This window comes from Gekko japonicus, unplaced genomic scaffold (genome assembly GCF_001447785.1).
Source record: "Gekko japonicus isolate JY-2015 unplaced genomic scaffold, Gekko_japonicus_V1.1 scaffold2580, whole genome shotgun sequence".
NCBI lineage: Eukaryota > Metazoa > Chordata > Lepidosauria > Squamata > Gekkonidae > Gekko > Gekko japonicus.
This window is the reverse complement of record NW_015169257.1, coordinates 234146-248135: the sequence shown is the minus strand read 5'-3', so window position 1 is coordinate 248135 and position 13990 is coordinate 234146. Positions and strand designations below refer to the sequence as shown.

General features: G+C 46.2%; 1 protein-coding gene across 1 annotated transcript; it reads right to left on the bottom strand.

The window, feature by feature from the left end:
- Nucleotides 1-361: 361 nt before the first annotated feature.
- Nucleotides 362-13648, bottom strand: LOC107114909 (cytochrome P450 2J6-like; the record flags this gene model as incomplete). The annotated part of the gene is made up of 6 exons (XM_015416514.1): nucleotides 13505-13648; nucleotides 11810-11970; nucleotides 9303-9479; nucleotides 4990-5131; nucleotides 1868-2055; nucleotides 362-503 (listed from the first exon to the last, which is right to left on the bottom strand). Coding segments are annotated over exons 1-6 (901 nt in total), but the record flags the coding sequence as incomplete, so codon positions are not given.
- Nucleotides 13649-13990: the final 342 nt, after the last annotated feature.

The window sequence follows — 13990 nt, the reverse complement described above, 5'->3', positions numbered from 1 at the left end:
AGCAGTTCAATGACTCAGGTTGAATAATCATTTCCTAAACTACAATCTAGGAGCTGCGGTGGCTCAAGTGGTTAAGACGCTGAACTGCAGGCTGTGGAAGGTTGGTAGTTCAGCAGTCTGAGACCCGAGTGTGCCGCATGACGGAGTAAGCTCCCGTCTCTGGTTCCAGCTCCTGCCAACCTAGCAGTTGTAAAGCAAGAAATTGCAAGTAGATAAATAGGTACCACTTCAGTGGGAAGGGTAAAGGGAACCTTTACCTTTACCTTAAACTACAATCTGAAAACTACAATCATTTCGTAAACTACAATTCCTTTGTTAACAAAACCATCAATCATAAGCTACTTTAGAGTTCTCCACTTACCAGCGCCAAAAGGCAGAAATTCTTCTCTAGGCACAAAATTTCCATCCTTGTCCAAAAAATGATTTGGGTTCAACTCTTCAGGAGTCTCCCATTGCTTAGGATCAAGAAGAACAGAACAAAGATCTGGAAGAATCGCGGTGCCCTGAAAGGAAGAACTAGTCATCTCAACAGATATCCAGAACAGCATATTGCATTTTTTTTGTCCCTCACTATCCCAGTGCACCTCTTTGCCCTTTCTCATATATCCATGCCTCATCCTTAGGACTCAGATTTTTTTTTTTTATAGGCTGAATTTGTATGCTGGTAAATAAAAGCCAGTAAAAAATAAAAACCCTGATGAAACTGATGCAGTTTGCAAAAAATGAAAAAATGAAAAGAGTATATGTGGAGAAGGGGCTGTGGTGGCTCAATTGGTTAAAATGCTGAACTGCAGACCGGAAGGTCGGTAGTTGGGCAGTTTGAGACCCAAGTGCCACGTGACGGAGTGAGCGGCCATCTCTGGTCCCAGCTCCTGCCAACCTAGCAGTTCGAAAGCAAGAAATTGCAAGTAGATAAATAGGTACCGCTTTAGTGGGAAGGTAACAGCGTTCCGTGCACCTTGGCCTCTAGTCATGCCGGCCACATGACCTTGGAGACATCTTTGGACAGTGCCGGCTCTTCGGCTTGGAAACTGAGATGAGCACTGCCCCCTTGAGTTGGATTCGACTGGCTTCTGAGCAAGGGATACCTTTACCTTTACCTTATATGTGGAGAAGAATTACGAGAAGATCGAATTAATGGACTCCTGGAAGTTGATATCATTTTCCGTTGGAGGAGGAGGAGGAGATTGGATTTATACCCCACCCTTCACTACCCAAAGAAGTCTCAGAGTGGCTTACAATCTCCTTTCCCATCCCCTCCCCACAAAAGATAGCCTGTGAGGTAGGTGGGCTGAGAGAATTCTTTTGAGAACTGCCTTTGAGAGAACATCTCTGAAAGAACTCATGACTGACCCAAGGTCATACCAGCAAGCTGCATGTGGAGGAGTGGGGAATCAAACCCAGTTCTCCCAGATTAGAGTCCGCGCTCCTAACCACTACACCAAACATAATTCCTTTGTTCATCTCAAATCTTTCTTCTGGAGTCAAGTATATAAATTGTATTCATTTGTGAAATCAGAAGATCTCAGTAAAGAGAAGGAATATTTCGAGTGTTTCTCCTGATCTATTATTAATAGGTGCTTGAGAGCTATATATTAAATTTTTGTGGGTGGGGATGCTGGACACCATGTGATAACTGAAAACAGCACAACACAGACTGTTCAGCATAGATGGGTCAAACTGCTTTGGGGAGATAATACAATAATCCCAATGTCATAGGGTATAATTTGGGGGAAAGGTGGGCAAGCTTCTTATACTTCCAGAAAATCAACATAGGAGGCTTCTATGCAAGTATGTCTTTTAAAAACTATGCCTAATAAATACTGCTTTGTGGTTCTATGGCTGCAGGTATGACAATTTTGGATACCTTTAGAATGGGAAAGCCAAGTATGTTCGCATCCTTCACACATTCTCTGGGCAGCCCATATAATAAGACATATTGCAGTCGTTGGATCTCGTGAATTACAGCGTTGGTGTAGGGCAGTTTCTTTAGATCTTGATAACTGAATGATTGAGATGAACCCAGAACATTTTCCAGTTCCTTATGGACTTTCTCTGGGGGAAAATTATGGAAAAGGAACCTGCATTAGGCGTTACATGTATCTGAGGAAAGTGACACAATCTTTGTGAAGCATTTATTTCATGTAAAAAAAAAATATCTGGCTTATTTCATAAAAGATGCCCCCAAAACTGCCTTCCTGTTTTTCCTACCTTTTCTCTGGGATTTGCTTTGGCCGCTTTTTTCTTACTCCAGTTTAAGCAGCTTTGAAAATTCCCTTTTGGATTATTGGATGCCCAGCAGTGTAGGAGCCCTCATCTGATGCTCAGATCTTTTTGCCTAGACAGTAGTCAGACAAGTAACCATGAGCTTTTCTTTCGCCCATCTCTGTATCACTTTACCGCATCTCCACTTCCTGAGTGAATGTTTTGTTGGGAATATGTGTGTTGAAAGGTATAAAAGTCGGTCATTATAGGGTTAATCTGCTTTACCTTGTGTGCTATTGTTTAGACTGACCTGGAAGGAAACCTGGCACAGAGCCCATGGGAACAAAGCCCACGAAATTGAAGTCTGTTTACTCACAATCATTGGTTAATGTATTCAGGTGATTTCCCTCTAGGGGTCAAGAAGAAGAAGCATCTCCATTGTTGTAGACTGTGTGGTCAAACTGTAAAGATGTAGTCCTTAGGTGTCTTTGTTGTTTTGTAGATTTCCTGTGAACCCTTCCCCTTGGAAATAAAGATTTCCACATAGAAGAAAACGCCTTCTCTCCAGTGAAGCAAAGATCCATTGTAATCTCTGAATATTTAACTATTTTGCCAATTTCCCCAACATGTTTGAAATACTTGTCTATCATCATCATCATCATCTATAGCCAACCTTTCTCACAAAGACTGAAGGCAGATCACAAAATATGAGAAGCAATTCAATCAGATACCAAAGACCTCCAATAAACAATATAGAATCGTAGTTTGGCAGAATAATAATCCTACGGTTTTGTCTTTACCTGCAATAAAGAAATCTTTGGTTACCTGTTCTACTACGTTATCTTTTTCTTTCTACAGTCTTTAGAAGTCTTCTGAAAGAGAATCTTTAGTAGTGCGGGAGTTTTACAAATTGGGTATCGCTAGGTTTTTTTAAAAAAACAACAACAACAACACTAAAATAACCAGGTGCTTACTATATAGTTGTTGTATATATAATTTCAAGTGTTAACAGTGAACAAAACCAGTTTTTCCCCTTTAGATTCAGAATTATGAAGCCAAGATGAACATTTTCCTTTTCATAGAAAATAAGCACATTCTGGCCTATTTCAGAACTAACACAGCTGTGACTCTGCCACATGGTACCTAATGGTTCTAGCTTATACTTTATAGGCTCCTAGGGAAATTAACCCTCCTATCTTGAAGAAAAAGAAGAAGAAGAAGTGGAGAAGGAGGAGGAGGAGATTGGATTTATACCCCACCCTTCATTACCCAAAGAAGTGTCAGAGTGGCTTACAAACTCCTTTCCCTTCACCTCCCCACAACAGACACCCTGTGAGGTAGGTGGGACTGAGAGAGCTCTGACAGAAACTGCTCTTTTGCAAGAACAGCTCTGCCAGAACAATGGCTTGCCCAGGGTCATCCAGCAGGTGCAAGTGGAGGAGTGGGGAATCAAACCCGGTTCTCCCAGATTAGAGTCCGCACACTTAACCACTACACCAAACTGGCTGTAAGTACGCCCCTCTCTCTTTTACAGAATTGACTGGAGTCTTGTGGCACCTTGAATACTTTCTTTTCAATCAGGCTTTTGTGGATTTCTCCCCAAAGAGCCTACTTGAGCTTCCAAAGAAAAACATGTTAGTACTTAAGGTGCCACAACACTCCTGTTTATTCTCTTCAATACCTGACGGAAAAAGAAATCTGGAAGTTCAATAATTTCATGTGCAAACTCTCAGTTGTGCAAGGTTTCTCTTCTTGATATGAAGAGAGCATCCACCCACATGTTCAAGAGCAAAACTGATGACCACACTGTATGTGATATGCGAGGTCCATGGCAGGAACACCCAAGATTCTATAATACTTAAGGGGATTCCACGATCAACATAGAGATTATAGTTTGTTCCCCTTGTTGCTTCTGTGATAGGAACTCACCTCACAGTGATCGGAACTCCCCTCACAGCAGCTAACGCAACTCTGACAGAGGAAAAGATTGGCACAATCTGGGTGCGTGTTACTTTTTCTACAGCAAGTTTGTACAAGATTTTTAAGTCAAGAAAACTGCATGGGACAAAGGGTTGAACTTTCAGGGGAATTCCTTAGTCCTGGACTCTAACCACTACACCAAACTGGCTCTCCAAACTGTTCCCCTGAGCTTATTGCCATATATTTCTGGGCTCAGTGGTAGAGCATCGACATGCAGAAGGTCCCAGGTTACATAAGAACATAAGAGACGCCGATGTTGGAACAGGCCAAAGGCCCATCCCAGTCCAACACTCTGTGAGAGCCAGTTTGGTGTAGTGGTTAAGTGCGCAGACTCTAATCTGGGAGAACTGGGTTTGATTCCCCACTCCTCCACTTGCACCTTGGGCAAGCCATAACTCTGGCACAGCTGTTCTTGAAAAAGGGCAGTTTCTGTCAAGAGTTCTCTCAGCCCCACCTGCCTGACAGGGTGTCTGTTGTGGGGAGGGGAAGGGAAAGGAGTTTGTAAGCCACTCTGAGACACCTTTGGGTAGTGAAGGGCGGGGTATAAATCCAATCTCTTCTTCTTCTTCACACAATGGCCAGAAATACCAGGTGCCATCAGGAGGTCCACCAGTGGGGCCAATCCCCATCATCTCCAGTTAAAAGGAGCAACAAGGAGGTGATGTGGAAGACCTCAGCCTGAGACCCTGGAGAGCAGCTGCCAGTCTGAGTAGACAATTTTGACCTTCATGGACCAGGGGTCTAATTCAGTATAAGGCAGTTTCATGTGTTCAACTTTGATCGCATTCCACAAGACTTTCTCACCTTGGATATCGGGATGATTCACCATGAGGAGCAGAGCCCATTGTAGAGTCGATGCAGTTGTGTCAGAACCTGCGATAAAGAGGTCAAATATGTCCTGGGAGAGGTTGTCTTCAGTGTATGTAGAGTTGGGGTCCCTCTTGCTCTGGTGCGGACAAATACAGGAAGGGAAATAGAGTCTTAAATGAATTCTAAACACTTTGGCATTATGACCACCTCCTCTAATGTCACAGGGTAAAGCACTCAAGAACTCATGATTTTCTCTACAGCAGATTAAGATGACTACCCGAGCTCTATTGAATAATATTTTGGTTAGAGATGAGAAAAAAGGCAGCAATGCATTACTGAGAGTTCAGTGTGTAGTTAAATTAAGGCCCCGGTCACACGAGAGGATTTGGGCCAGGAGAGGGATGGATTGGGGGCGGAGCAAATGGGTGCGATCCCACCGCAACATCTGGGAAGTGTTGCGCGCCCGTCCCCGATCCGGCCCTTCCTACGATAACCCGCAGCAAAAAAGAACCACCTACTGAGGTGGTTCTTTCCGAACGGCCGCATCAAAGCCGGCCGTGGGATCGCCGGCGCATTCTTCCACCAGCGCATCCCCGGCTCCTGGCTGAACTGCACATGCTCAGACATGCGCAGTTCGGCAGCCTCCCGTGGCTTTCTCCCCGGTCTCCCCGGCATCTGATCGTGCCGGGGAGCAATTGCACGGCAGCTCACGTGAGCTGTATGATCCCACCGCCGCGTGCCTATTTTGGTGCGGCTTTTAAAAGCTGCACTTTGCCCGTCCTTTTTTCCCTCGTGTGGCAGGGACCTATAATAACTTAACCTTCCAGTAGAATATGAAGCAGAAAGCCAAAGGTTGCCGTCACATGTGCCAGTTGAGCTGGAGGGGATGTCAGGCTATTTCCTTCAGAGGAATTTGACACACAGTTGTGAAATTACACCTCACTTTGAAGCTGCAGGTGCAGCCCGTAAGGTTGTGATCAGACGCAACTGCGGGTGAGTCTCTCTCCCTTTTTTTGCTGTTTGTTTCCCTTGCACATAAACGAGGAATCGCACCTCCACACTGAGGGCTCCCTATGGAGTTTGCGATGATGTGCATACAATGGCACGGGGTCGGGATGGCCTGATCAGACCTTCCCAATGGCGTGAGAGTGCGCTTGAGTGACCAGACAGGGGAAAGTCCGCCCATGGCCTGTAGCAACCCATTTAGTACCAGATTTCCCCCGGTCTCTGCGGCAGAGCGGCATGGGTTGCGAACGGCTGCAGGATTCTTCCCAGATGTTTCTGTCTGATCGCTTCCTTTAAATCCACCTAGCATTCGCGCCTATGTCCAGTCTAATGGTGTGTATGATCACAGCCAAAGTGTGCCTTTGCTCCTCCCCCCGCAGATGGAAGAAAGAGTCAGACAACCACAGGTTGGGAAACGAAGGGCCACTTTATTTAACTTAAACATCATAACGGCAAAGGGTAAAGACTACAACAGTGGCACGGTCAAGGCCTGGGGTCCCCAGAGCCCCATCCTTGCCATACAATGGCAACTGTATGTGGCTTGCACCCGGCCGGCACAGCAATGGGATATGCCGTGAAGATACCTCCAACGCAACCACACAGCCTGTGCAGAAGATCTGTCCCGGCAATCTCAAAGGCAATCTGCCATCCCCATCCTTGGCCACACAGCCACAGGGATGATTCCGTCAGACCCCTACACCCCCACAGGGTTGCTCATTGGTGCATAGCAGGGCTATTTTGGGGCAGGAACGCACAGGAACGGAGTTCCGGCTGGCTCCTGAGTTGGCCACACCCAGCAGGAACTCATTAGCATAATAGGCCACACCCAACAGCTGAAACGCATCAGGATTGGCTACAATTAGGGGTGTGTGGCCTAACATGCAAAGGAGTTCCTGCTACAAAAAGGCCCTGGGTTTTGACAACAAACAAGGTAAACAGAATAACAAGCGAAAGGTGGGTGTGGCTGGATGACCACACTTCTGGTAACATGGGGGTGTGGCCTAATATGCTAATGAGTTGTGCTGTCAGGGGTGTGGCCTAATACGCTAATGAGTTCCAGCTATTGGGTGTGGCCTATTATGCTAATGAGTTCCTGCTGGGCTTTTTCTACAAAAAAAGCCCTGGTGCTTAGTAAAGGTTTCCCTTGTTCGAAAACCACTCAAATCCGACTCTAAGGTTGCGGTGCTCATCTCCGTTTCCAAGCTGAAGAGCCAGCGCTGTCCAAAGATGTTTCCATGGTCACGTGGCCAGCATGACTAGACGCCGAGGCGCACGAAGCGCTGTTGCCTTCCCACAGAAGCGGTACCTATTTATCTACTTGCAGTTTATTGCTTTCGAACTGCTCGGTTGGCAGGAGCTGAAACCAGAGATGGGAACTCAGTCCATCATGCGGCACTTGGGTCTCAAACTGCTGAACTGCCGACCTTCCAGCCTGCAGTTCAGCATCTTAAAAACTGAGCCACCGCAGCTCCTCATTGGTGCTTACCAAGCTGCATAAACTCCCCCCAAAGACATAACACTGCCCCAACTGTAAAATGACAAACTTATCATACGGCACCACCCCTGCCAATTCCAAAATCCTCTAACCGCAGTACAGGGTAGGCAAAAAAAACCCTCTTTTCAGCAGCCAATCAGAAGAGAGGCAAAAAAATCCTACCTGGCCCCCCATCTTCACTTTGATGGGTAGACTGATACTTCTTAGGGAGCAATTTCTTTTCTGCTACAGTCACACTTCCTCTCACTCACACTCAGAGAAGGTTTCTTTCTCCATCTTGCACCATGGAGGCTGGACATGCGTCGAGCAGCCAGCGACATCCAGGTAGCTAGAATAGGCAATCTATCAGTCCCTTTAATTGATATTTCTTATTAGTTTGAAATAGATCAAAGGACCCTGTGCAGCTTTGTAAGTTTGCTAGCGCACTCAGCACCAGTGCCTTGCTGCATGGTTAGCTTTAAGCCCTCTGCTACTTAAAGACTTCGATCATACCACCAAGGAACTGCGGGCGGGAAGCGAGGCTGTTTGCCCCGGGGCGAACTGGCGTGCGTTAACGCGATCAGACTTCCGCCCGCCCGCCCCGCAGTTCCCTATGCTACTGATGTTTCTCTGGTGGTTTTTTGCACCGTGCCTGTGGTGCAACGAGACGCCCCACCAACGACTCCGGGATGCCAGACAAATGTATCTGTCTGATCGCATCCTTTTAATCCGTGGGGGAATCGTTTGCCTGCCGCAGCTTCCGCTCCGTATGATCGCAGCCAAAGTAAAGTTTCCTGGCTGTACCAAACCAGAGAATCCAAGAGGTTTTGAGCAACATTTTGCTGAACCTGGCAGTGGCTTTACGGCATATCAAGGGAGGTGGTTGGGGCTTGGCACCTCTCAGCACATTAAGTGTGAGGGGATAAACAAGACTGATGGTAGCCACTGGCTGTCAGACTCGGGCCTTTGATAACGGGCAAATAGTTGGCACCTGATGATGTATCATGCTTAAAACCTGCATAACCTGTAACTTGTAACCTTTCCCCATGATTTACCTGCTTCTGTCTGCTTGCATTTTCTTATCGTTGACCTAACCTGCCATTACATTCCTGAGGGGGAAGTCCGTGCATGTGTAGGAGTAGGGAGGCTGCTTAATAATCTTCCGAAGAGGCCCCAAAGACATTGTTCTCACGAGAAATGTCCCTGGAGGAAAGTCTGTGCCTGGCTAGATAGTGGTTGTATATCTTTCAGAACCACCGTAGTAATGCTGACGTTGAATGGGTGGAATTTGGGGTTGTAACTATACCTTGTGTTTCCCGCCTTGCAAATCAGTCCTAACAAAGCGTTTGAACCCACAGCACCTCATATCTCTAAATAAAACATTCACTGAAGAAAGTATGTGTAGAGAGTGATTTGACTGAGCAGTGAGTCTGCCTCGGGAGGTGGTGGATGCTCCTTCGCTGGATGTTTTCAAGCGGAGGCTGGACGACCATCCTTTGGGTATGTTGTAGGGCTATCTTTCAGCTATTCTCCTGCAGAGTGCAGGGGGTTGGACTAGATGACCTTTAAGGTCCCTTCCAACTCTAACATTCTATGATTCTATGACTGGGAGCCTGACACTGGCTGAGTTTGGAGTCAGGGTGGATTTGCTAGACCAAAGGCAGCCACGGCTAGCCTGCCCTCTATTAATGATCAGCATAGTTAATTGATGATCCAAAGCTTGTGTGCGAAGTACTGATGGATGCTTCGAAGACTACAAGTAGAACTGATACCAACATTCTCCTTTTTGTTGAGGGTGTCTAATTTTGTACACAAAGTGAGCACTTACCTTTTCCATCTGAAGCAGATAAAAATCAATCAAATCCTGTGGCTCGTGCATGGCCTGGTGCTCCTTATGCTTGTCGATCTCCTTCTTTGCAAATAAAAGCACATGCTCTAAGCACAAAAATGTTTTCTTCTGAGGACCTGGGAGATGTTTGACAAGCCATGGAAGAATTTCATAAAACTATGAAAAAGGAGAGAGGGCGAAAAACCCAACATCTTCTATCATGAGGAAGCTGAACGATGTAGTTAATAAACCAACTTCTAAACACATGAAGCTGGCTTTTATGCTGAGTCAGGCCACTGATCTAGCAAGGTCAGCATTCTCTACTCTGAGGGAGGGGCCATGGCTCAGAGGCAGGGAATCTGTTGGGCTTGCAGAAGGTTCAAGTTCAATCCTTGGCATCTCCAAAGGGTCATGTGGTAGGTGACATGAAAGACCTCTGCCTGAGATACCTGAGAGCCACTGACAGTCTGAAAAAATGATACTGACCTTGATGGACTGATGGTGTCATTCAGTATAAGCAGCTTCATGTGTTCACTGGTAAGGCTATCCGGCAGAGGTCTTTAACACCACTTATCACCTGGTCCTTTTAACTGGAGGTTCCAGGGATTGAGCTTGGGACATTATGCATGTAAATCAGATGCTCTGTTATGGAGTCATAGCCCCACTTTTTGGTCCACACTAGGGATGGGCATGAACAGGGAAAATGTGGTTTGGCCACAAGCCAAACCATGAACCAAACCGAACCAGGACATTTGTCTGCAAACCAAACTAGTTCATGGTTCGTGGGCCCACAAACCCCGTAGAAAGGGACAGCAGTCCCTTTCAACGGGGTTTGCAGAAAGCCTGAAAAACCGCTGTGGAGTGGAGAGCAGCTTGCTCCCCACCACTCAGCTGTTTCGGGCTCTCTTCTGCAGTCCCTTTATAGTTTAAAGGGACTGCACAAGACAGCCCAAAACAGCTTCACAGTGGGGAGCACCTCCCTGCCGCACAGCTGTTTTCCAGGCTATTTTCTGCAGTCCCTGAACAAGACAGGCACTGCACAAGACAGACTGAAACAGCTGAGTGGCGGGGAGTGCCTCCCTGCCACTCAGCTGTTTTGTAGGTTTAGCAGGGAACAGAAAGCAGGGCTTTAAAGGGACTCCTGCTTTCTGCTCCATCCACGAATCGCCATGAACTGCTTTAAAAGTTGGTGGAAGTTTGTGACAGTAGACCTGTCACGAATGTCTGTTCACGAACCTTGCACAGGGCAAAATTCGTGATGAATTTTGCTTTGTGGTTCGGTTCGTATCCATCCCTGGACAAGACGTCAGCAGTTAAGATTTTACTAGAGGGCCAGCATGTTATTTATACCCTCATGGGGTGAAAGGTGAGTCTCAGGAGCATGTTAAATTGTATGTGGAAGACACACGAAAAGGTTCTTGATGTACTCCTATTTTTATGGAAAGCATGTACCATTTTCAGCAAAGGTACAGGAGGGAGGTGGGCCAAAGGCTGCTTCATCCTTTTCCCTTCTGCTCTTTTTCTGCTTCTCTCCCCCAGGTGAAAAGATATGGAAATACATGTTGTCACATCTGCCAGTGTTCCGAGGTGAAGGGGGATGACGGGTCGTTTCCAGGGCAGGAGATTTGGTGGAGGACTTGCCACTCGACCTCAGACCCCGGGTGCAGGGACTGGTTCTCACCATCCCACCCCCTACCTGGCGCTTATTTCCGAGCCCGCGGATGGATTTTGGGGACGCAGTCCCTTGGGTTTCCCCGTCTCTCTCTCTCTTATGGACAGGCACTCCATCCCTCCTCTCCCCACGCCGCCTCTCATTCCTCATAAGCACCAGGTGTCACCCTCCTCGGTCCGCATTCTCTCTCCTTTTTAAACTCTCTCCCCTTCCCTGTTTCCACCCTGTCTTACCCGCTTCAGAGGAGGGTGGCCATGGGATTGGCCCGTTCCCCATTCCCATCAGTGTGCTCCCAGCCGGCCTCTTCTCGATCCGGCCATTGTTGTTGGGGGTGACTCCTGGGTCCTCCTCCATGGCCCCCTTTGGCTGTCGGGGTTCTGCAGGCTGGCCTAGGGGGAAGGAGACCAGGGCCGCCAGGGAACCCTCTGAGGATTTTTGCTTTGGGCTGTCTCTGGAACATGGGACCCTCGGAGGTCCTTTCCTGGGCTCAGGCCCCGGGCCCAATCCTCTGGATGGACACCTTTGGCCGTGGTTGGTGCTTCTGCTCCTCCATGGTTGTGACGCCCTGGTCCTCTTCTATTTGGTTGAAGGGAGAGTGGGGCAGGAGGGGCTGAAGGCTGCTCCCCTCCTGACACACATCTTTTTTCCCCTCTGGTGGGCAGGCAATTTGGAGGAACATTTGCAGCAGAAAAAGGAAAGGAATGGAAAGGATCAAGGCACACACTTCCTGCCTGACACAGCACTTTATCCCTTCATTGCAGACATCAAAGATTCTTTTTTTAAGGCCCTCAAAGACCGGGCTCACTCAATTAGAAAGATGAAGAAGACTACTCACACCATGCGGGATGCTTGTTGTAAATCCTAATATCACTTCAATGCTTTCCATCAAACTGAGAAAGTCTTTATCTTCTATAGAAAAGCGGTGTCCAAAAGCCACAGCACAGATCACATTGGAGACAGCATTTCTGATAGCCATTGAAGGGTTGAAGGGTTGCCCTGAAAATAAAATTATCCACATTCACATGGACTTGACATTTGCGTGGACTTTTGGGGACTTTTGACGTAACTGAATGTTATACCTTCTAACTGTTATTTTATGGATCATACCTTGTTTTTCCGACCAGGTTTTATGTTGCAATTGATGCAGAACGAAAGAAAGGAAGAACAATAGCATCTGACAGCAAAATAACAGGTAAAATACCAGCAAAATAACAGGTAAAATACCAGCGAAATAACCAGCAAAAAATGCTAAAGTGTCTGTTTCTAAGCTGATGATGCTATGCTGCACCATGCCAAAAACATCTATTTTCTTAGAATATATTCTTACTATTTCAACAGTGTTTTTAAATTATCCAATAATATTACAATTCATGTGTGCCTAAAGTGCCTTCAAGTCAATGCAATTGATGTGCGGTCCCGACAAAGTCTGATTGAAACCGCTTTTTAGTCCAGAGTAGCAACTTGACTGCTTGACTGCTTTCATCTGACCACTTTCATCTTCTGCAAGAAAGACTCTACCGTAGTTGACTTTTTGTGTGAGGATTTACACCTGTTGGTGTTGATATGCTCATTGTGGCTTATGTGTGAATTGTAATATTACTGTTGGACAATTAAAATACACTGATGAAATAATAAGAATATATTGTTTAAAATATATTTCTTTGGCACGGCAGTGTATATTTTTTTACTCTCACTGTTCACTGTGGTCCCTTTTACTATTGATGGCACTATGCTGAGCTGGTTCTGTTACAGGATCCAAGTATTTGCACCATGATAATGGGGAAGACAACCATTCCTCAAGAATGATGAGAATAGATGGTGTTTTTTGTTTTGTTTTTAACAGCCTGTGACGTCTCCTTTAAAACACATTCTGTGTACATGAATTTAGTAGATTTCTGCTGCCACCAGGAATTAAAGATTCCAAATCTGTCTATTTTGGTAGAATGACCCAGGGTCTGGGCACTTCAGAGGACTATGTGGCCCTGAGGAAGGACTATTCTGATTGCTGGGATAAGTTTAAACAAATATTGATTTATTTATAAAAGAAAAGAACTTATAAATATAACTGATAAAGCTGAGCGTCACACACGGTCTCTCAAAACACCAAAATTCAACTCTGACAGCCTTAGCCACATAGGCTAAACTCTGTCTCTCTTAGCCACACAGGCTAAATGGCTTTTCTTAGCCACACCAGATAGACTCAAACGGCTTCTTCTGCCATACAAGCTAAAAAACTAAACTCCCCACACTCATCTCTCCAAAACCCAGAATCACTTCAGAGGCACCCCTTCTCCCACTCTCTCAGTCATCAGCCAGTCACCTCACAATCATCTCCCTCTATCACTCTCCTTACATTGCTGCAGTCAAACGAAACATTTAAAGAAACACACACACACACCAAAACATGAAATCATTACACAGCCTCTTTTCAAACACATCCAAGGAAACACAGAAATGTCCCACAGCCTCTCTTTTGGTCTGTGACTTTGTGATGTAACATGTGCCCACAGAATCTCCTAGTACTGCATACCTTTTGCATGTGCAAAAGTCTCAATAAGCTGATGGGCCTCCTCATGTATTTGGTGCTCCATGCCTTTCTTTCCCAGTCCCAGCTTCCTCATGGTGACTAGCCCAAACTTCCTCTGCTGCTTCCAGGTGTGGCCATTTGAGAATATAATACCTAAAGCCATCAAGAATCAACGAGAAATAACTAGTCACAACAAAATCCACTTTAAAAAGAAATTAGGTTGCCAGCCTAATAAAGCAAACGGGAATGACATTCATGTCTATGCAGAGCTACCCAGAATTTGTAAAACTTTGTGATGCTACAAATTTGTGTGCCATGTGTCGAATGGGCCAGCACTGGCCTGCAGGCCCCGTTCCACCATACCCTCCAAGGTTTTCCCAACACTTGGCGAGGCTTTTCTTTATCTTTTGGGTAACTACTTTTGTAAGGAATTCCTCACTGCTTCCCTTCCAAGGACTCCCAGCTTCCCTTCCAAGTTCGGAGGCCTTG